Source organism: Diadema antillarum, unplaced genomic scaffold (genome assembly GCF_040938485.1).
Source record: "Diadema antillarum isolate AM-2024a unplaced genomic scaffold, OU_Dant_1.0 seq00001377_RagTag, whole genome shotgun sequence".
Taxonomy (NCBI): Eukaryota; Metazoa; Echinodermata; class Echinoidea; order Diadematoida; family Diadematidae; genus Diadema; species Diadema antillarum.
In genome coordinates, this window is record NW_027272137.1 from 733,932 (window position 1) to 751,227 (window position 17,296).

Here is a 17,296-nt window from a genome sequence, read left to right on the forward strand (position 1 = left end):
AAAAACTTGGTCTCAAATAGCCCAGTTAAAATAGGGTTAAACTGACAAACGCTAACACCCACTGCTGCTTAACCCTAACTTACCTGGGGGGGGGGGGGGCCATAATGGCCCCCCCTCGATGAATTCCGCGACCATTCCGGCGCGCAAAATTTTTTGACTGCGCCGCTCGCTGACTTTTTACTTTCAAGTCTCGCGCAACTTTTGAGACCAAATTTGTCGCGCCCGGGGATACCGTTCCGAAGCCACGCCCCTTCAAAAAATTTTCGTCAACCCCAAAATTGCTCAAAAACGTGATTTTGTGTACAAAGTCAATACAAATTGTGTTTTTTTCAATTAATTCATGTAAAGATTCATATTTTTTATTTTAATGGCTGAAATCAATTTGTTTTAGTATAATTATGCTTCAAAATATGTGTATGACAAATTCTGCTGAAAAAAAACAACAAAAACAAAAGTTCGAAAAAACAAAGAAATACATTAAAAATTGATAAAACAATAAAAAACATAAGAAATTAATTTTGATACTGCTTTTTTTTTTACGCACAAATGTTTGGAATGTCACTAGGAATATTTACACCAAAAATCAGCATTCCATAAGCTTTTATAAGCCAATTACAGACGAAAATGAGGTTTTTTGCATATATTTGAATAATTAATTAATTTAAAATAGAAAATGCAAATTTTTTGAAAAATTTAACTTAACAGTCTTGTAGATTACATCCGGCTTTATGTCAATGCAAAATTTTGCGGCGATCGCGCGACCAACGGCCAAGATCTGAAGGGGGGCCATAATGGCCCCCCCCCCCCCAGGAATTCAAGCTTGCTAAATAGCCCAGGTAAGTTAGGGTTAAAATATCTGATCAAGCTACAAGTGTGAACAAACACACGCACCCACAAATGTAAAGATTGAAATGACAGATTTATATGGAGTGATAGTACATAATATTTCTAATGTTTGTTTTTCATAAGGTCACAATTGTTGTCAACATTTGTAAATTTCACTCTAAACACATTGGAGATGAGTTTGGTCAGCCCTTTAAAATTTAAAGAATCCAGTCCCTCAACAAATTTTCTGTTTATCTCACCTCTTCTTGCTGGAGTGCATCTATTTGTGACTTCAGACTGGTTTCCATAGCAACATACTTCTCCTCATCTGAGCCTTTCTCCATTAGTGCCTGAAAAAAAAAAAGATTATGAGTTTTAATATATGTAAACTATGTCTGATTGTTGTCATCATCATAATGTCAGTGTAGCATAAATGCATTTATAATGATAATTAACAATCAATATTGTCAACAAAACATTGACTTCACCTTCACCTGCAAACAAACATTCCTTTGGAGAGAATTAAAAGTTCAATTGTGGGTTTATGACATCACCTCTGGAGCGCATATTTATAGTCATATAAACACATATACATGTAGACTATATAGACATATAGTCATTATTGCATGTATGACTGCCTTCAATGCCACTGTCATTGTCATCACCATCGTCATTGTCATCGCCATCATCATCATCATCACCGTCATTTTACCACCATTATCATCACCACCGCCATCACCACCCTCACCATCCTCATTATCACCATCATCACCATCCTCCCAATCATCATCACCATCATGATCATCATTACAGAGAATAATTTTCCTGGTATCACATCACAATTTAATATCACTGCCACACAAACTATCTTTTCTGCAGCAGTTTTCTTCCATTGAAGTATACAAGATACCATTTGAAAAATTATTCATCAGCTGAAATTGTTTATCAAATTTGAGTTGAAACATTTTCTTTGCATCATCATCATCATCATCACCATCTATCGTCATCATCACCATCATCATCAACATCATCACTGTCACCATAAACATCATCATCATCATCACCATCATCACTGTCATCATCATCACCACCATGACGTCAAAGACCACTGTTGTCACGGAAACCCATCTCACCTGTCTGAGCTGCTCTAGGCTGGCCTCCTGCTGTTGTACCTTCTGTCTCTCAGTCTGGAGAGTCTCCTCCAATTTGCTCTTCTCTCTCTCCTGGGCAGCCTCCACCGCTGCCTCAATCTTTTGATCACCTGGTCACGACAATCAACACAATGTCTTAGCATCAAACATGAGATAATCACACAAACAAGATAGAGCAAATTCCATTCTAAAGAAATTATGTGCAGACTCCAAAGGAAAAGAAGAATTGATCCATTACCTGTTGTTTACAAGGCAGGAGCACAAAGACTTTCTACTGGGAGTTAGTGATACCTTAGAGAAAAGCAGGAAGCATGCAAGAATTGTCTTTTTTGTAGTAGAAAATATTCACACAATACAAGTCAACGAATTCATATAATTCTGGATAAACCTATTTATAACACATGGAAGACACCAAAGTTTCACTACACACACACACAAATGAATATACAGAGTGTATTACATGATACATGATACATTATGTCATCTTTCTTTTTTTTTTAGACACAAAACCTCTCCATGGAACAAGTGATATTTTACTCTTGCTTCAACATAGTACACAGAATAAGCTGAACTAAAATTAAAATTTGATTGGTGACATATGCAGTATGGTGTTTAGAGAAATGATGTAACGAAGTTTGTAACAATGATGGGGCTCAACTGATAGATGAATTAATCACAGGTGTTTGTCTCTATCTGTGATATCTCCTAGATGATCTCTTTTCTAGTTCTCAGATATCACTCACAGATGCTTTGTGTCCCTTCTCAAATGTTTTTGCACAGCTTCCAAGTTTGAGCGCATGGACAATGATACATAAGTTAGTGTTGACACTAACTTTTTTTTTTCTTTCTTGTGGCCTGCTTGGGCACTAATACATTTAAATTTCTAATTTTGTTGAACATAAAGTGTATCCTCCCAAAATAAGAGAAAAGTGAACAATCCATTTTGAATCTTAGTTGCATGATCCAGCCACAAAAAGAAAACTCTTTTCAAAATTTGGTAGCCCGCAATAAATTTTTAGTGGCCCCAGGCCATCACAGATGTCAAACGCTGCCTAAGTGCAATTCTTCTAATGTAAATTTTAGCTAAATGGAATCCCTGCCTCCTATTGCACTAACCTTCTAATTTCAGTCTCTCGAGGGCGTCCTTCATAGTAGTCTCGTACTCTGTCTGCTGCCTCTCTAGCTTACGTTCCATCTCTGACCTGACCTCTGAGGCAGCGGAGGTCATGCCTACCTGGGCATTCTCCTTCAGCTTACGCTCCTTCTCACACTGTGCCCTCAGGTTCTCTACATGAGCCTCGAGATCTACCGGTGTGGAAGAGAAAGGAAGCACATTGTTAACAATGTCTGCAATTCAGCCTACGAGCTGCAATGGATATTGATCAATAAAACACCTTTTCAATTCAGTTCAATTCAATTCAATTCAATAAACACTTCACCTGTCGCATCATTGTCTCTTACAAACCTTTCATACCTTGCCTTCTATTTAAAGTATTCTTGTTCACATCACAGATGTGACTGATTATCAATAGACTCAGCTTTGGATGCATGTGCCTGAGATACCTCTAAAATGAATGAATAGGTTAACAAATATCTTTTCTATTTGAGTCATATTGCTTCTAGACACCTAAAGAGACTCTGTTTTTATGAGTGCTAAATCCTATTACACAGACATACATTTTGCAGGGAAAAAAAAAGTTTCATAACATGGCAAATTTCTAAACAAAATAAATGGCAATTAATAACTTCTAAAGTTCTACAGGTAATCATTTCTTTATACCATGCAACATTTGGAGTTTATATCTATGCACAACTGATCAGGGGAAAGTTTGTACAAGATACACAAGGCAAATTACAGAGACACATATCTATAACTCTTAAATTGTTGCAAAGATTTTACCTTTGCCACCAGTCTTGATGTCAAAACCACATTTCTCCAGGGTGCTCTCAAAGGCCTGTTGCCATGACAACTCATTTTGAAGCATCATGGCGATGGTATCCTTGACATTCTGTAGAGACTCGTCCACTGTGACAGACTGAAGGAGCTTGATCTCATTCCTGAGATGGGCGCAGGTTCTACCGCCTTCTTCCAGCCGTTTCTGAACAACAAAAAGAGACATGAACATGGTTTAATAATTGATAGTGCCTACTTATTGTATATAGCACACAAGCCCATCATTCGGTGCTCATTGTGCTTCAAGAAAAAAAAAATGTATTAACATCAGAGAGCGGGGAAGGAAATAACAAATAAACTAGCAAGCAAGCAAAAAAGGAACACAATTCTCCTGGATATAGCAAATGACACTTTTGATTAAGAGCTATTTGGTCTAATCTCTCTCTGTCCCTCTGACACACAAAGAAGATGGCCCTGCCAAATTCTTGTGACCATGACAAGTTGCAACTGATCGAGAAATGGCCCTTCGTCAACTTAAACATACACATCAATTATCCATTTTCTAGTAACAGCTGTGATAACAATCATGCACATACAGGTATATACTCAGGTGTGCTTCACTGTCATTGCCACATGTTTCTATGAAAAGCCATATTGGGAAGAAGCATTATGCCTACATCTTCGGTGATCTTAAAAAAAAAAATGATAACTTTTGCCTTCATATCACACAAGTAATGTACACTATACCAAAGATGAAATTCAAACAATGTTCTAACTCTCCAGGGAAAGTAAAATTAATCACAGAATCCCATATCTTCAAATTGTAGATTGCCCCTTGGCATGTTTCAAAAAGAATGCAGATTTTTATTTTTATCTATTTTTTTTTTGTACTTCAGGTCTATTTGCTTGTTTATGACACTCGATTAAAACTCACAAGTTCCCATAGATTTACAACTAACTTAATGTCTGTAATATGTGTATCCATCCAGAATCAGGCACTCTCACTGCTCTACCACTCTGTATAAAACCTCCATAACTACAAACTTTTAATCCATGGGTAAGTCTCTGGTTTAAGGTCACCCATATTAAATTTGGGAATATGAAATGTGTCTTGTCAATGCGCTCCTTTGAGCATGTAATCAGTGTGATGCTATAAACAAAGTCTCCCAGGGAAATGAAAAGCAAGCCTACCTCTGCAGCAATCAAATGTTGCTTCAGGTTCTTGTGGCTACTCTTAGTCTCCTTACTAGAGCTTTCCAGACCCTTCATCAAGTCTTTCAGCTCTCGGACCTTGCCTCGGGCCTCTGTCCGCTCAGCGATCAGCTGTTTCATCGTCTCCACGAGGCTGTCATCAGTCACCTCAGACTCATCATCAGGTACCCTGAAGCCTGGGGCAGAGAATGCTGTCTGCATCACCCGGGTCCTGAACCGCTCCAGCTTTGAGATGTAAGGTAAGAGATCAGAGATGAGGCGGAGATTCTCAGCAGGAAAGTTGGTTTAGTGAGTGAAATGTCTGACTCAAAAAGTGGACGGATCCTGGTTTTAATCTGTATTGGGATCCTATCATCCAACAGGTGTTTCTTGAAATTTCACTCCTATGTTCAAAATGCAGCTTTTAATCATAGACAGATATATGAAGTGGGTTGCTATTTGTTTTTTATCAATTGTTATCCCTTAAAATCGACTGCAGACAATCCTGACATTACACATTACTCGAAAACAATATGATGAAAAGTTTGATTCCTTTCATATGCTACTGTAATACCAGAAATTTTCTGGTGCATAAAACATTAAAGAATTTCATGAGAAACCAAGATTCACTGAAGTAAAATGCAAAGAAAATTGTTTGTCTGCACAATGCCTTGTATGCCAGTGGCAATTCACAAAAGTTTCATGCCACAAAAAAGACTGTCGGCTCCAATATGTGAAAGTTTCATGCCAGAAATGTTTCTGGTTTCACGATAGCTTCAATACCACGGACAGCTTGAATCATGAGGTAAATTTTGACTGAGGTCCAAGGTTTCTGTCTGCCACCAACCTGTTTCCTGGCCTGCTCTATGTCCACTCTCGCCTGTTTCTCAGTTCGCTGAGATTCCAAGAATTTCTTCTTGAGGTCCTCCTTCTCAGAAGCATACCTCTCTTGGGTCTGTGGGAGAGGATAAAAAGATGAGTTCTTTCTCTACAAAAGGCTGGTACGGCAACAATACATCACTTCCTACAAACATCAGCAATACTGTACACATAATGATATCACTGTAAGACAGCTACTTGCATAGTCATTGATTTGATTTGGGACTTCCTGAGCACAGTATCAAAATAGTGCTCTTTTGTCTAACAATTCACATAATTTAGCCTCTTCAAATATATCTGGTTGGACTGTTATAGAAATCTGTGTACACAGATACAAATAATGAGACCCGCTAAAGTGGCATGTTTTTAATTCCTGGAAAGCATCTCGCCTAATTAGAAAGTACAGTACTCTTCTTTCCCACTTCAGATTGGACAGCTGGGTTAGCCATTACATACTCTTAATTGATTGAATTAATGTAATGATAGAATGAGCTAGTGTGTAGAGTATTGCAACATTATGACTCTTTCCCCTGTCATGCTTCTATCAATGATTTTAAATTAGGTGGGAAAAGGGTGCAATTGTCAAAAGAGAGACCCATGTGACGTCACGTAAGTACCTATCGATGTGGATATTGCCTGTGACTTTATACATATGTAGATACTTTGCCTTTACTTCAAAGAGATAGAATGTAATGGTTGGACTATTTGTAAAGTACACTCACCTTCTTGCCTTCTTCAGTCTGTGTCTGAAGGTCATCAATCTCTTCCTTCTGTGAGGCAATCTGCTGAGTAAGGGTCTCAATCTTACTCTCAGCTCCTTTCAATTTCTGCACAGAGAATCAAACATTGCACACTCAAATCATATATCACATCTCATGAAACAAGTTTTAATGGTAAGCAAGTGGATAACCTTGACAAAACTTATATTAAAGATCTTCATTGCAAATCTTGCATTATGAAAGTGATGTTCAAATATAATGCGAATGTACATGTACATGTATCAGAAACTTAACATACATGTTTAAGTGTTTTCCCAGATCAGTGTAATACTTAATTAAAAAATGTTTGATAATAATATTGAGCTACACAATTAACACAGTAAACATATACTTTCAAACAAACAAACAGACACATAAGGCCTTTGACAGTGACTCACCACTAGACATACTATGCTATGTACATCAAATAAATCAAAGGTGCATATTATACAGCGTATCAATGTGTCCTGTCATACATACAGTCAACCTCGCGTAAGTCGACACAATCGGGACTGAGCAAAACACGTCGACTTACGCGAATGTCGACTTGCGCGTAAGTCGATATTTTGTCGACTTATAAATGAAAACTAATTTCCCCTGTACAGATTAAGATTTGGATCACGATGCGGATCGCTACCCAAATCTTACTCCTTTTGCCGCCAAAACATGCCTACTGACATCAGCAACAATAATGTTTTAGTTCATGCATAAATCTCGCGCGGGTTAGTAACGACAACGCACAATTTCCAAATCTCTAGAGAGATTTTGTGAGAGCGGGATCGGAAACCAAGTGCGTTGCTGCGAAGATATGCGTGTGATTTCGCATGATTCTGTCGAGATAATTTTTCAGTGCCGACTGAGTTGAAAAATGTGTGATTTTCCTTCCCTAAGTCGCCATATTTGTTCTGTTTAAATTTGTATTGCCATACTCTGAAAACGAATTGTTCTCGCGCTCCGATTCGCAACATTACCGCTCTGTAAAACGCGGGCCCGTCTGAAATAAAAAGAAGAAGAAAAGTTTGCTTGAAAACGATATCTTTCGGACTACTATAACCTTCGTAAAAACAAACCTCTTTCCATTGTCGGACTAATTTAACTTTGAACTGAGATTTAAACCTTCGGCATAGCGAACTTTAACAATAATTCGTTGTCATTTTTTCATTGACATTTTGTGAAGCAGCATGCGTTTCGGCAGTTTGAAACGTGTGAATGTTGCGATGTCTTTCCCCTGCAAGTGCAGACTAAGTTCGGTCACGGCGAAAGTTCTGTTACGAAATAAAAAAAATAATGCGAGCCTTTTCAACCATAACGCACTTCCGTAAATTTGTATGCGTTTAAACGCAGTTTCTAGTTTCGGACAAAAATCGCAAGTCTTTTCTGCAACGCTCTTGCTTTTTAAATACATCGCAGCGTTGCTTGTGATTTGACGGACTTGCATTTGATTTTTAGAGTTGCGTTTAAACGCAATTGAGTTTAAATTTCATACAATTAATTTCTAGTTTCGTACGATTATCAAACGCAAGTCTTTTCAGCGTTCTGTGTGATTTGATGGACTTGCATTAGATTTTCAGAATTGCGTTTAATTTTTAATTTTGCTCACGAAATGAGAAATAATTCAAGTCTTTTAAACAATAACACACTTCCGCAGATGTTTATAGAGATGCGTTTAAACGCAGTTTCGTATAGTTTCGTACAAAACCGCAAGTCTTTTCTGCAACGCTCTTGCGTTTAAATACAGCGTTACTTGTGATTTGATGGACTTGCATTTGATTTTTTGAGTTGCGTTTAAACGCAATTGAGTTAGAAAAAAACGTTCCCTACAATTTCCTAGTTTCGTATGAATATCAAACGCAAGTCTTTTCAGCGTTCCGTGTGATTTGATGGACTTGCATTCGATTTTTAGAGTTGTGTTTAACGCAGTTGAGTTTAAGTTTCCTACAATTTTCTAGTTTCGTATGATTATCAAACGCAAGTCTTTTCAGCGTTCCGTGTGATTTGATGGACTTGCATTTGATTTTCAGAGTTGCATTTGATTTCTTATTTTGCTTACGAAATTAAAATAATGCAAGTCTTTTAAACAATAACACAACTCCGTAGATGTTTAGAGATGCGTTTAAACGCAGTTTCTATAGTTCCGTACAAAAACCGCAAGTCTTCTCTGCACCGCTCTTGCGTTTAAATACAGCGGCGTTTCGTGTGATTTGATGGACTTGCATTTGATTTTTAGAGTTGCGTTTAAACGCAATTGAGTTCAAAAAAAGTTCCCTACAATTTTCTAGTTTCGTATAATTATCAAACGCACGTCTTTCAGCTTTCCGTGTGATTTGATGGACTTGCATTGGATTTTCAGAGTTGCGTTTAATTTCTAATTTTGCTTACGAAATAAAAAAGTAATGCAGGTCTTTTCAATAATAACGCACTTCCGTAGATGTTTTGAGATGTTTTTAAACGCAGTTTCTAGTTTCGTACAAAACCGCTAGTCTTCTCTGCAACGCTCTTGCGTTTGAATACATTGTTGCGTGTGATTTGATGGACTTGCATTTGATTTTTAGAGTTGCGTTTAAACGCAATTGAGTTTCAGGTTCGTCCAATTATTTTCTAGTTTCATATGATTATCAGACGCAAGTCTTTTCAGCAACACACTTGCGTTTAAATACAAAAGTTGCGTGTAATTAATTTTGATACTCCTGTATTTGATTTTTTTTGAGTTGCATTATTAGTTGCATTGTAATAAATTTTCTAGAAAGGGCCCAGGTTTTAATACCGCTTCGGAATAATTAACGTCAGAATATTCGGATTTACAAAAACGTTTCATGTTTGGATAATGAATAACTACTGGGACATAGTTAAGTGTAAAATTTTTTTGCGTTTTGAGAAAAACGAGAGGGAGAAAAAGAGTAAAGTGAAATGCCTTGGGTACTACATGTAATACTCCAGTGTAAATGAGTGTATGCCCTTTCTATTCTGGCATAAAAGACAATGGACGCATGGCGCGAACGCTACCGCGCCGTACACTATAGCGAATTACCGAGTAGAAATGCTGCGAATCGGAGCGGGAAAACAATTCTTTTTCAGAGAATGGCGATAAGATTTTGAGCGAAAAATTATGTCGACTTAGACGAGGGAATTAACACGTATTTCAGCTCAGTTGGCACTGCAAATCAGGTCGACTTACGTGAGTTGTCGACTTACAAATGTCGACTAAGACGAGGAAATTTTCAAGGAATAACAAAGGCAAAAATCGGGACTTTTTTATTGTGTCGACTTGAGCGAGTTGTCGACTTATGCGATGTCGACTTAGGCGAGGTCTACTGTATTAAGCAACACTGTTGGTTCTTACTAGACCTACACACTGGTCACTCTTTCAGCACATTAATCTGCAGTTTCCAACACCTGTCCTTTTCAGTATGTCCCTAAACTCTATTATATGCAATATATTACAGGGAATACATCAATGACAGTGTAAAGAAACAATACTGTAACATAAATTGTGCAAGAGACTGCCACCCAGAAAAAAAAATGATAAACTGCCAACAAAGAAAGTGCAGAAATACTGTGTAGTGCTCCTATTCATGACTTTGTACCACATTCTGCTGTTGTTGATGGTGTTGTATGCATGCACAGTTCAAAACAACATGAAATTTGTACTCAGCAAAGTCTTCAGTATACATTTCGGTAAGTACCGGAGAACTACACTAAGGATACACAGCTAGGATGCACTGACTAGATTTGTGTACCAAAACAATTTGAACAGATGAGAATATCATCTTTAAGAAAGGGTATAACACAAACATATTTGTATGGGTGCAAAACTGTAAAGATGGTACAAAAAAAAAAAGGTACACAGATAAGATTTGACAAAGGTAATTACACCAACATCAAGTCACCTAAAAACTAATCTACTTGTGATTCCATGTCTGTTCATCATATTCTCTGTTGTCATCAATTTGTAATGTACAGTGCGCTCCCATTAAAACAAACATGAATATAATGAAATTCTGGTTACAACCAAGTGAAAATTCAGGGTGCAAAATCATTCGCTCTATGTTTCTGTTATTGTTGTTTATTCGTTTGGTTGTAATGAAATTTTGATATAATGAAAGAAAACTAACGGTCCTGAGGAATTCATCATAACAGGAATCCACTGTATCTACTAACAATCAGGCACTATGGCAGCGATGCAGGTGAAAGTATATCCCGTTGACTTTGATACTGATTAATTTATGAGTGGTTCTCATCAAGTTTAGTGACACTACTATTTTTTGTCTGATAAAAAGGTTGGTCCGATAAGAGCGTTCTCTACCATTTAGTCATTGTGGAATGCTGTGTGCAGAGTCTGTTAAATGTTTTTCTACTGTTGTGAAAAGGTGGATTCATTGTCTGAGTAGTGGAGAGAGTCAATGTTTGCTGAGCTACTAAGAGTCTTATCTAAATAGTGACCAGCTTGTGAAATCTAGTCAGGACAAAAGGCAAATACCTTCATCAATTGTCCTATCATGACTACCATGAACACATGCCTACTCATTCTTACCCAGTCCCCCCCCCCCCCCACAAAAATATAGCACAGATACCCTTGTACCTCAACAAGATAAATACAAAGACGGATAGATAGATAGATGGATAAATAGATAGACAGACAGACGGATAGATAGATAGATGGATAAATAGATAGACAGACAGATATATAAATAGATAGATAGATAGATAGATGGATAAATAGATAGACAGACAGATAGATATAGATAGATAGATAGATAGATAGATAGATAGATAGATAGATAGATAGATAGAAAATCAGACAGGCATATAGACTGAAATGTAAATGATAAAAGAATACAATGTGAATAATATAGGACTTGTTCATATTCACGGATATAGTTCGGAAATTCTATTTCTTCCCCCTTTTGATGTTAAAGAGAAAGGAACTACAGACAAGCTTTGACATCTCTATATATTCTTTCGTTCTGGAATGTTTGCCATATCTCTGAGTGAACAGTGTAATGGCACATCTCCTTTGTGTACAATGTGTCTTCACTTTATCTCTAGCAAAAACAGAAAACTGCAGTATTTACTGCACACCAGAGAAACAGATTGTGGTGATCTTTCTGACAATGAATATGATACATATGACAAAGTAATCAAAGGGATTGGGAAGGGGAGTCCGACTTTGATAGGAAACTTTCTCTATGCTTTCTACGATATGATTACAAACACAAAGTACGGCATGCAGTGATATGAAGTGTATAAGGGTACAGGAGATAGCTACCATGCACTCAAGCTGCTACAGTGTCTATTACTGAACACCCTATAGCCATGCATTGGCACTTACAGACTTGAGGCTGAAGTATTCAGTATCTCTGGCGAACAGAGTTTTCTGATAACTGGCCAGAGCAGTCTCAAGTTGAGACTGGTAGTATGTGTTAGTAGGCAAAGTTTTAGAAGAGATAGAAATAGGAAACAAGGGATATGATGGAATGATCAAGTGAATGTAAAAAGAAATCAATTATGTTATGATATGTGAAGAGATTTATAATGATGTATAATATATGATATGAGACATTTAGAACGTACTTGTAGAGAGACAAGGAAATATTCAAATGGATACAAGTTGATAAAAGTAGCTAAGGCTCTTTATGAATTCCTGTATAGTATCTTGTGATTACAGTAGCACAGACATTAAACCTTTAAATTTTGAAAGAAACAAGAAGCACATTTGAGGGTGCTTGACTTATCAGAAACCTGTATTAGACTATGGAAAAACAAAAACATACTTATTAGCTGCGTGAAAGATAAGAAAGAAGTTTGGGCTGGAACTCACATGTTTGAGAGTCACCACCTCCTTGCTCCGAGCTGCCAGCTCCTCCTCGTGTTTCTTCGTCTCCCGCATCCGTGAGAACTTGGCAGCGAGAGCCGAGAGAGCCACCTCTTTCTCTCGCAGCTCTTTCTTCATCAGCTCCACCTCGCCCTTCAGCCGACTGACCGTTCCCTCCCGGGTGGTCAAGTCCCGCTGAAGTTTGGTCATCAGAGCCGACGTGGTACCCTTCTCCTTCTTCAGTTTCTCCAGCTCCTGTCGTAGGGAGACTAGCTCCCTCTCCCGCTGGTGGAGCAGGGATCGCAGGTGGGCCACGTTCTCCATGGGATCCGAGCTCTCTGTCCTCATCTTAGACATCTAACGCAAGGATTGGGGTAAAATTACTCAGTTAGGGGTAAAAGTAAATCAAGGCTTGACTGTCCTGATGTAACATAGCTTAGGCTATAGAAGAGCCTTTTCTGGCAAATGGCAAGTGATAGTTATGATTCATTCTGTTAGTTCCAAATGATAGTTGACAGAGAAAGCCAGAGAGTCATATGATTATATTTGATGGTTTCAGGGACTGACATATTTATGCTTCTTTCCTCCTCTTACACCCACATGGTGGTGGACTAATGACTGGAATTATAGTATATAAGACCACCATTCATTCATAATGCTGCTTCCACCCACCCTTCATGACAATGTAGATGGCCTACATGTATGACAACATGATGAATCTGTCAAACTCTCTCATTAATTCACAGACATAGAATCACAATGCATTTTCCACTAAACAGCCCCCCTGCAGAGGAAGGCATCTTTTTGATCACAAGTCTCAACATGGATGATCTCCAGGCACTCAATTCTATTCTCCAATAACAAGGATATATTTTATGGAATTTAGAATGTAGTGTTCAGAGATAGTGACCTCTGTGGAACTCGACTGACCTTTTCCTTGAGGGCATTGACCTCCATCTGCTTGACATTGACTTCCTTCTCGAGGTCCTTCATCCTGGTCAGTGTGGCCGGAGTGGCCAGTGAGGCCTGCTGCTGGGCTTGGTGCAGCTGTACGCTCAGCGACTCAACGTCTGTCCGCAGCTGACCGATCACACCATCCTTCCGCTGAGACTCAGCCTCAAAGACTGCCAGCCGGTTGATCTCATCCCCCATGCGGAGAAGTTTTTGGTCCTACACATAGGCACACATTGGAAGCAGAATACAAATTATATTGTCACATCATATCCAATATCACATTATATTGCACCACTCTGGTCTTCACCACAGACCAAATGTTGTACTGAAGTACAGCATCTTAAATCTTCAGTTTCCCTGAATCAGACTGAAAACATATCTTTCACATGTAAAGGTATGTACACCAGAAGAACTTAACTTATCTTTCTTTACATCGATTACAAGTATGGAACGGTACCGCAGATAAGGGAGGTATAAAGTTTAGCAAGAATTCTTATCGTGCAGTTCATATTTCAGTTCACATTGTGATGACATCCAAAAGTTTTGATGAGGGTTGGAGAGGTTGAGGGTTATCACCTTTTCATGTGTTGCCATGACTTCTGAAACAGGCGACGCTCTGGTGTTGGGGCTTCCAGCAACTTGCTGTGATGACACCATGCCACGCTGATTACCGCTTCCCACCCAACCTCCTGTCACCGCTGTGTAAACAAAGAAACAAATGACCAATCAGACAAAATTAAGATGCCCTTACAACACAATTATCAAGAAACTGGGAATTGATACGCAAATCTGAAAATAGCTAAAAGAGTTGGAACAGGTATTTGGGGTTGATTTGATGTAGGCTAATCACTATAAATAGTTTCTGATTTAACAAATAAAGCAATTCATCCATATCATGGTGTTATTTTCAGTTACTGAATTAATGTGTGTGGACATTTACAAAGCACTTAAAGTTTCCTTCAGATCACCTTTGGTTGAACACATCTGCTTGATTTTGAAGATTTCATTTCATTTCATTTCTTTATTGTCCAAATTATGTATAAAAGCATGGCATGGAAATTTGGTTTTGTCACACATTCATAAACACATATTGACAACAGATAAATAACAAATTACATTACATACATCACATCTTGCAAATAAACTGTGGAGGGGGTTTCCAAAAGATGATTTAAATATAACAAATTAACTTTATATCTCAACTACACATAACATCTTCATAAAATTTGGAAGAAGGAAGCAAGGACCTTTACCTCTTCTTGGTGGCAGGGGACTATTGGTAGGACTTTGACTTGAGATATGCACTGTGCCTCCAGTACCAGGACCACTCCCACTACCTCTCCTGGCTCCAGCACTTGTTGGTCTGGCCCTGGGGGGTCTGGGTACCACCCCTGCCCCTGAAGGCAGACCTCCTCCAGGGCCCTGTTGGGTACCCCAGGCAGTGGGAGCACCAGGGCTACCACTGAGGGATGGGAGGAGTGACTGTTGGGTCTGATTGTAAGCTGCATCACCACCAGCGATGGTAGCCAGGTATGGCAGCTGATGCTGGGAGCCATCCGAGACTGGGATGCTCTCCTGGACAACTTTCATGCCGGAGCCAGATGTAGTCCGGCCAGGAACGGGTGGGTAGGAGACCTAGGTTGTAAAACAAAATTATTCACAGCAAAGTTTAGACATTACAATTTATTGGATATCAACCATGATATTGTTTTGTCATTCTTTATTGTTCTTGTCAGTATCAATGCTTCAAATGCTCTTAGTAGTTGTACATTGTATGAACAAACCAGTATTCAAAGAGCCTCACTCACGATTTATTCAAATACTCCCTATGCCTGCTAATATTTACAATTACCTTGCATATTTGTTATTCTCGCAGATTACTAATTGCAGTGAATGTCATCTCTTTTGCAGTACTCTGCATGAATTTGATTGCTTAAAAAATACAACTATCTCTGAGGCAAGCACTGATAAGACAATACTTTCACAATATGGTGTACAGAATCACCTACCTACCAGGGTATGAGACTCTAATGGTTTTGCTGCTAACACTGAAAAGAGAAAAGATACTTCATCCACTTACATGGTAGCAAAAGACAAAGACAAAGGGAAAAGGGCCTCTGCATGTTACGTCAAGAGCTGACTTCACTGCTGATAATGTCACAATATCCTACAGAAATGGTTTCTGATATCATTAAACAGTGGCAACTTCAACATGAGATTCAAGTAAACAATGTCTACCACACTCTGTTTCACCTCACCTGAGCATCCTCCACCTCCAATTCATGAGGCAACCCTGAGTAACCAAATCTGATAACATCTCCTGGAGCCAACCGCACGGCTGCATTCTGAACACGGCAGTCGTTGACGTATGTCCCGTGTGCTGTGTTCAGGTCCTGAATGACGAAGCAGTTTTCTGCATCACTGTACTCTATCACTGCATGCTGCAATTCTACTGATGGGAGCTGTAGTTTTGGAGAGAAAAAATAATAATTAAAAAGTCAATGTCTGAAAAGGGAAAATTTCTCAAACAAAATATAGAGTTAAGGAAATGAATACATGTATTTACATTCAACACTTCTGTCTTTGTGATCAGATTCAATCCAATATATTAGAATAACATCACAGTTGAAATTAATGTATTCATATAATCAAGAACGAAACTGCCATGAAAGTCACTTACAAGGATATTGAAATCACAGTTCTCTCTTCCAACCAGCGTGACGCTCGGAGACAACTGGAAGAGACCATCAGGACTCCGCAGGAATCCCTTCACCATCTTGTCGAAGGCCGAGTTGAAATGAGTGCTGGATGAGGGTGATGGATCAGACTCCACCAGCTATAGTGTCCAACCTTTCACACTACACAAGAGTTAAAAGAAAAAAAAAATCAAAAGTTCAGGCATTGTAAGACTTTTTAGCAGCCTATGACTACTCACAGCAAGTATCCCTTACAACAATGCACTAAAAAAAAAAAGAAGTCAAATTCCACTTTGCCCACATAATGCACAATGTAGACCTGTCATTCCTACTTTCAAAGACCTTTTCATGATACACAGATAGGCTCTTTACATCACTGTTAATGGCTTTAAATGATCAAGATGTTCATGGAATCAAAGACGGTACATCGTTTTTCACTGACGGCCATTTTGAACTCCAAGATACCATCGCACACGCTGCATATAATCTTCATATTCAGTAAGTTGTAAGTTGTGTATCGATAACATAGACATAAAGTCTTATTAATGAAGATTGTCTTATGACAAAAATGATGTCAAGTATCAAAACTCAATGCGATCGGCATGTTCGCTTTGTGTTCGCTTTGTTGCCGTGCACCATCCTGATTCCTGGTACAGCCCTGTCGCATTTTTACAGTGACTGGGATATGCATGGGCTGTGACTCTGTGTAGAGTAAAAGCCCTAATTTTCGGACACTTAGCTTTTTTGCTACATTTGTTCAACTCAAATAATACTCTACAAAATTATATCGATAGATAATAATGTATGTTAAATATATCAACCTACTTTATCCCAATATTGATTTTATTAAACAGATCACAAAATTTCACAGAATCCCCAAATATTATCACCTTGTCAATTCCCCAAAATTCGGACAGCCTCTCCAAAATTCAAAATTCGGACACGCACGCAATGTCAATATGCATATGAGGCCGCTGAAAAATCCGCATGCGCCATACCTTGTTGGCGCAAGGTTGCATCGGGGACGTTGCGGCGCCCGTTCGTGTCCGAATTTTGGGGACTCTGCTCTTGCATTCAGCCCCTGTACATTGTACATTTATTTACTGCATCGGCACGTATGGAGATTTTGTTTTTCT

General features: G+C 38.6%; 1 protein-coding gene across 1 annotated transcript in view; it reads right to left on the reverse strand.

The window, feature by feature from the left end:
• Positions 1-16,300, reverse strand: part of LOC139708829 (forkhead-associated domain-containing protein 1-like) — a 33,079-nt gene extending 16,779 nt beyond the window's left edge. Inside the window, exons 1-13 of the mRNA XM_071620786.1 lie at positions 16,145-16,300; positions 15,723-15,926; positions 14,718-15,099; positions 14,041-14,162; positions 13,441-13,680; positions 12,517-12,867; positions 6,663-6,767; positions 5,909-6,016; positions 5,062-5,307; positions 3,877-4,075; positions 3,093-3,281; positions 1,959-2,086; positions 1,086-1,175 (exon numbers count right to left, since the gene is read on the reverse strand). Of these exons, the coding sequence (XP_071476887.1) occupies positions 1,086-1,175; positions 1,959-2,086; positions 3,093-3,281; positions 3,877-4,075; positions 5,062-5,307; positions 5,909-6,016; positions 6,663-6,767; positions 12,517-12,867; positions 13,441-13,680; positions 14,041-14,162; positions 14,718-15,099; positions 15,723-15,926; positions 16,145-16,240 (2,460 nt within the window). The 5' untranslated portion in view covers positions 16,241-16,300. The remainder of the gene's footprint in view (positions 1-1,085; positions 1,176-1,958; positions 2,087-3,092; positions 3,282-3,876; positions 4,076-5,061; positions 5,308-5,908; positions 6,017-6,662; positions 6,768-12,516; positions 12,868-13,440; positions 13,681-14,040; positions 14,163-14,717; positions 15,100-15,722; positions 15,927-16,144) is intronic.
• Positions 16,301-17,296: the final 996 nt, after the last annotated feature.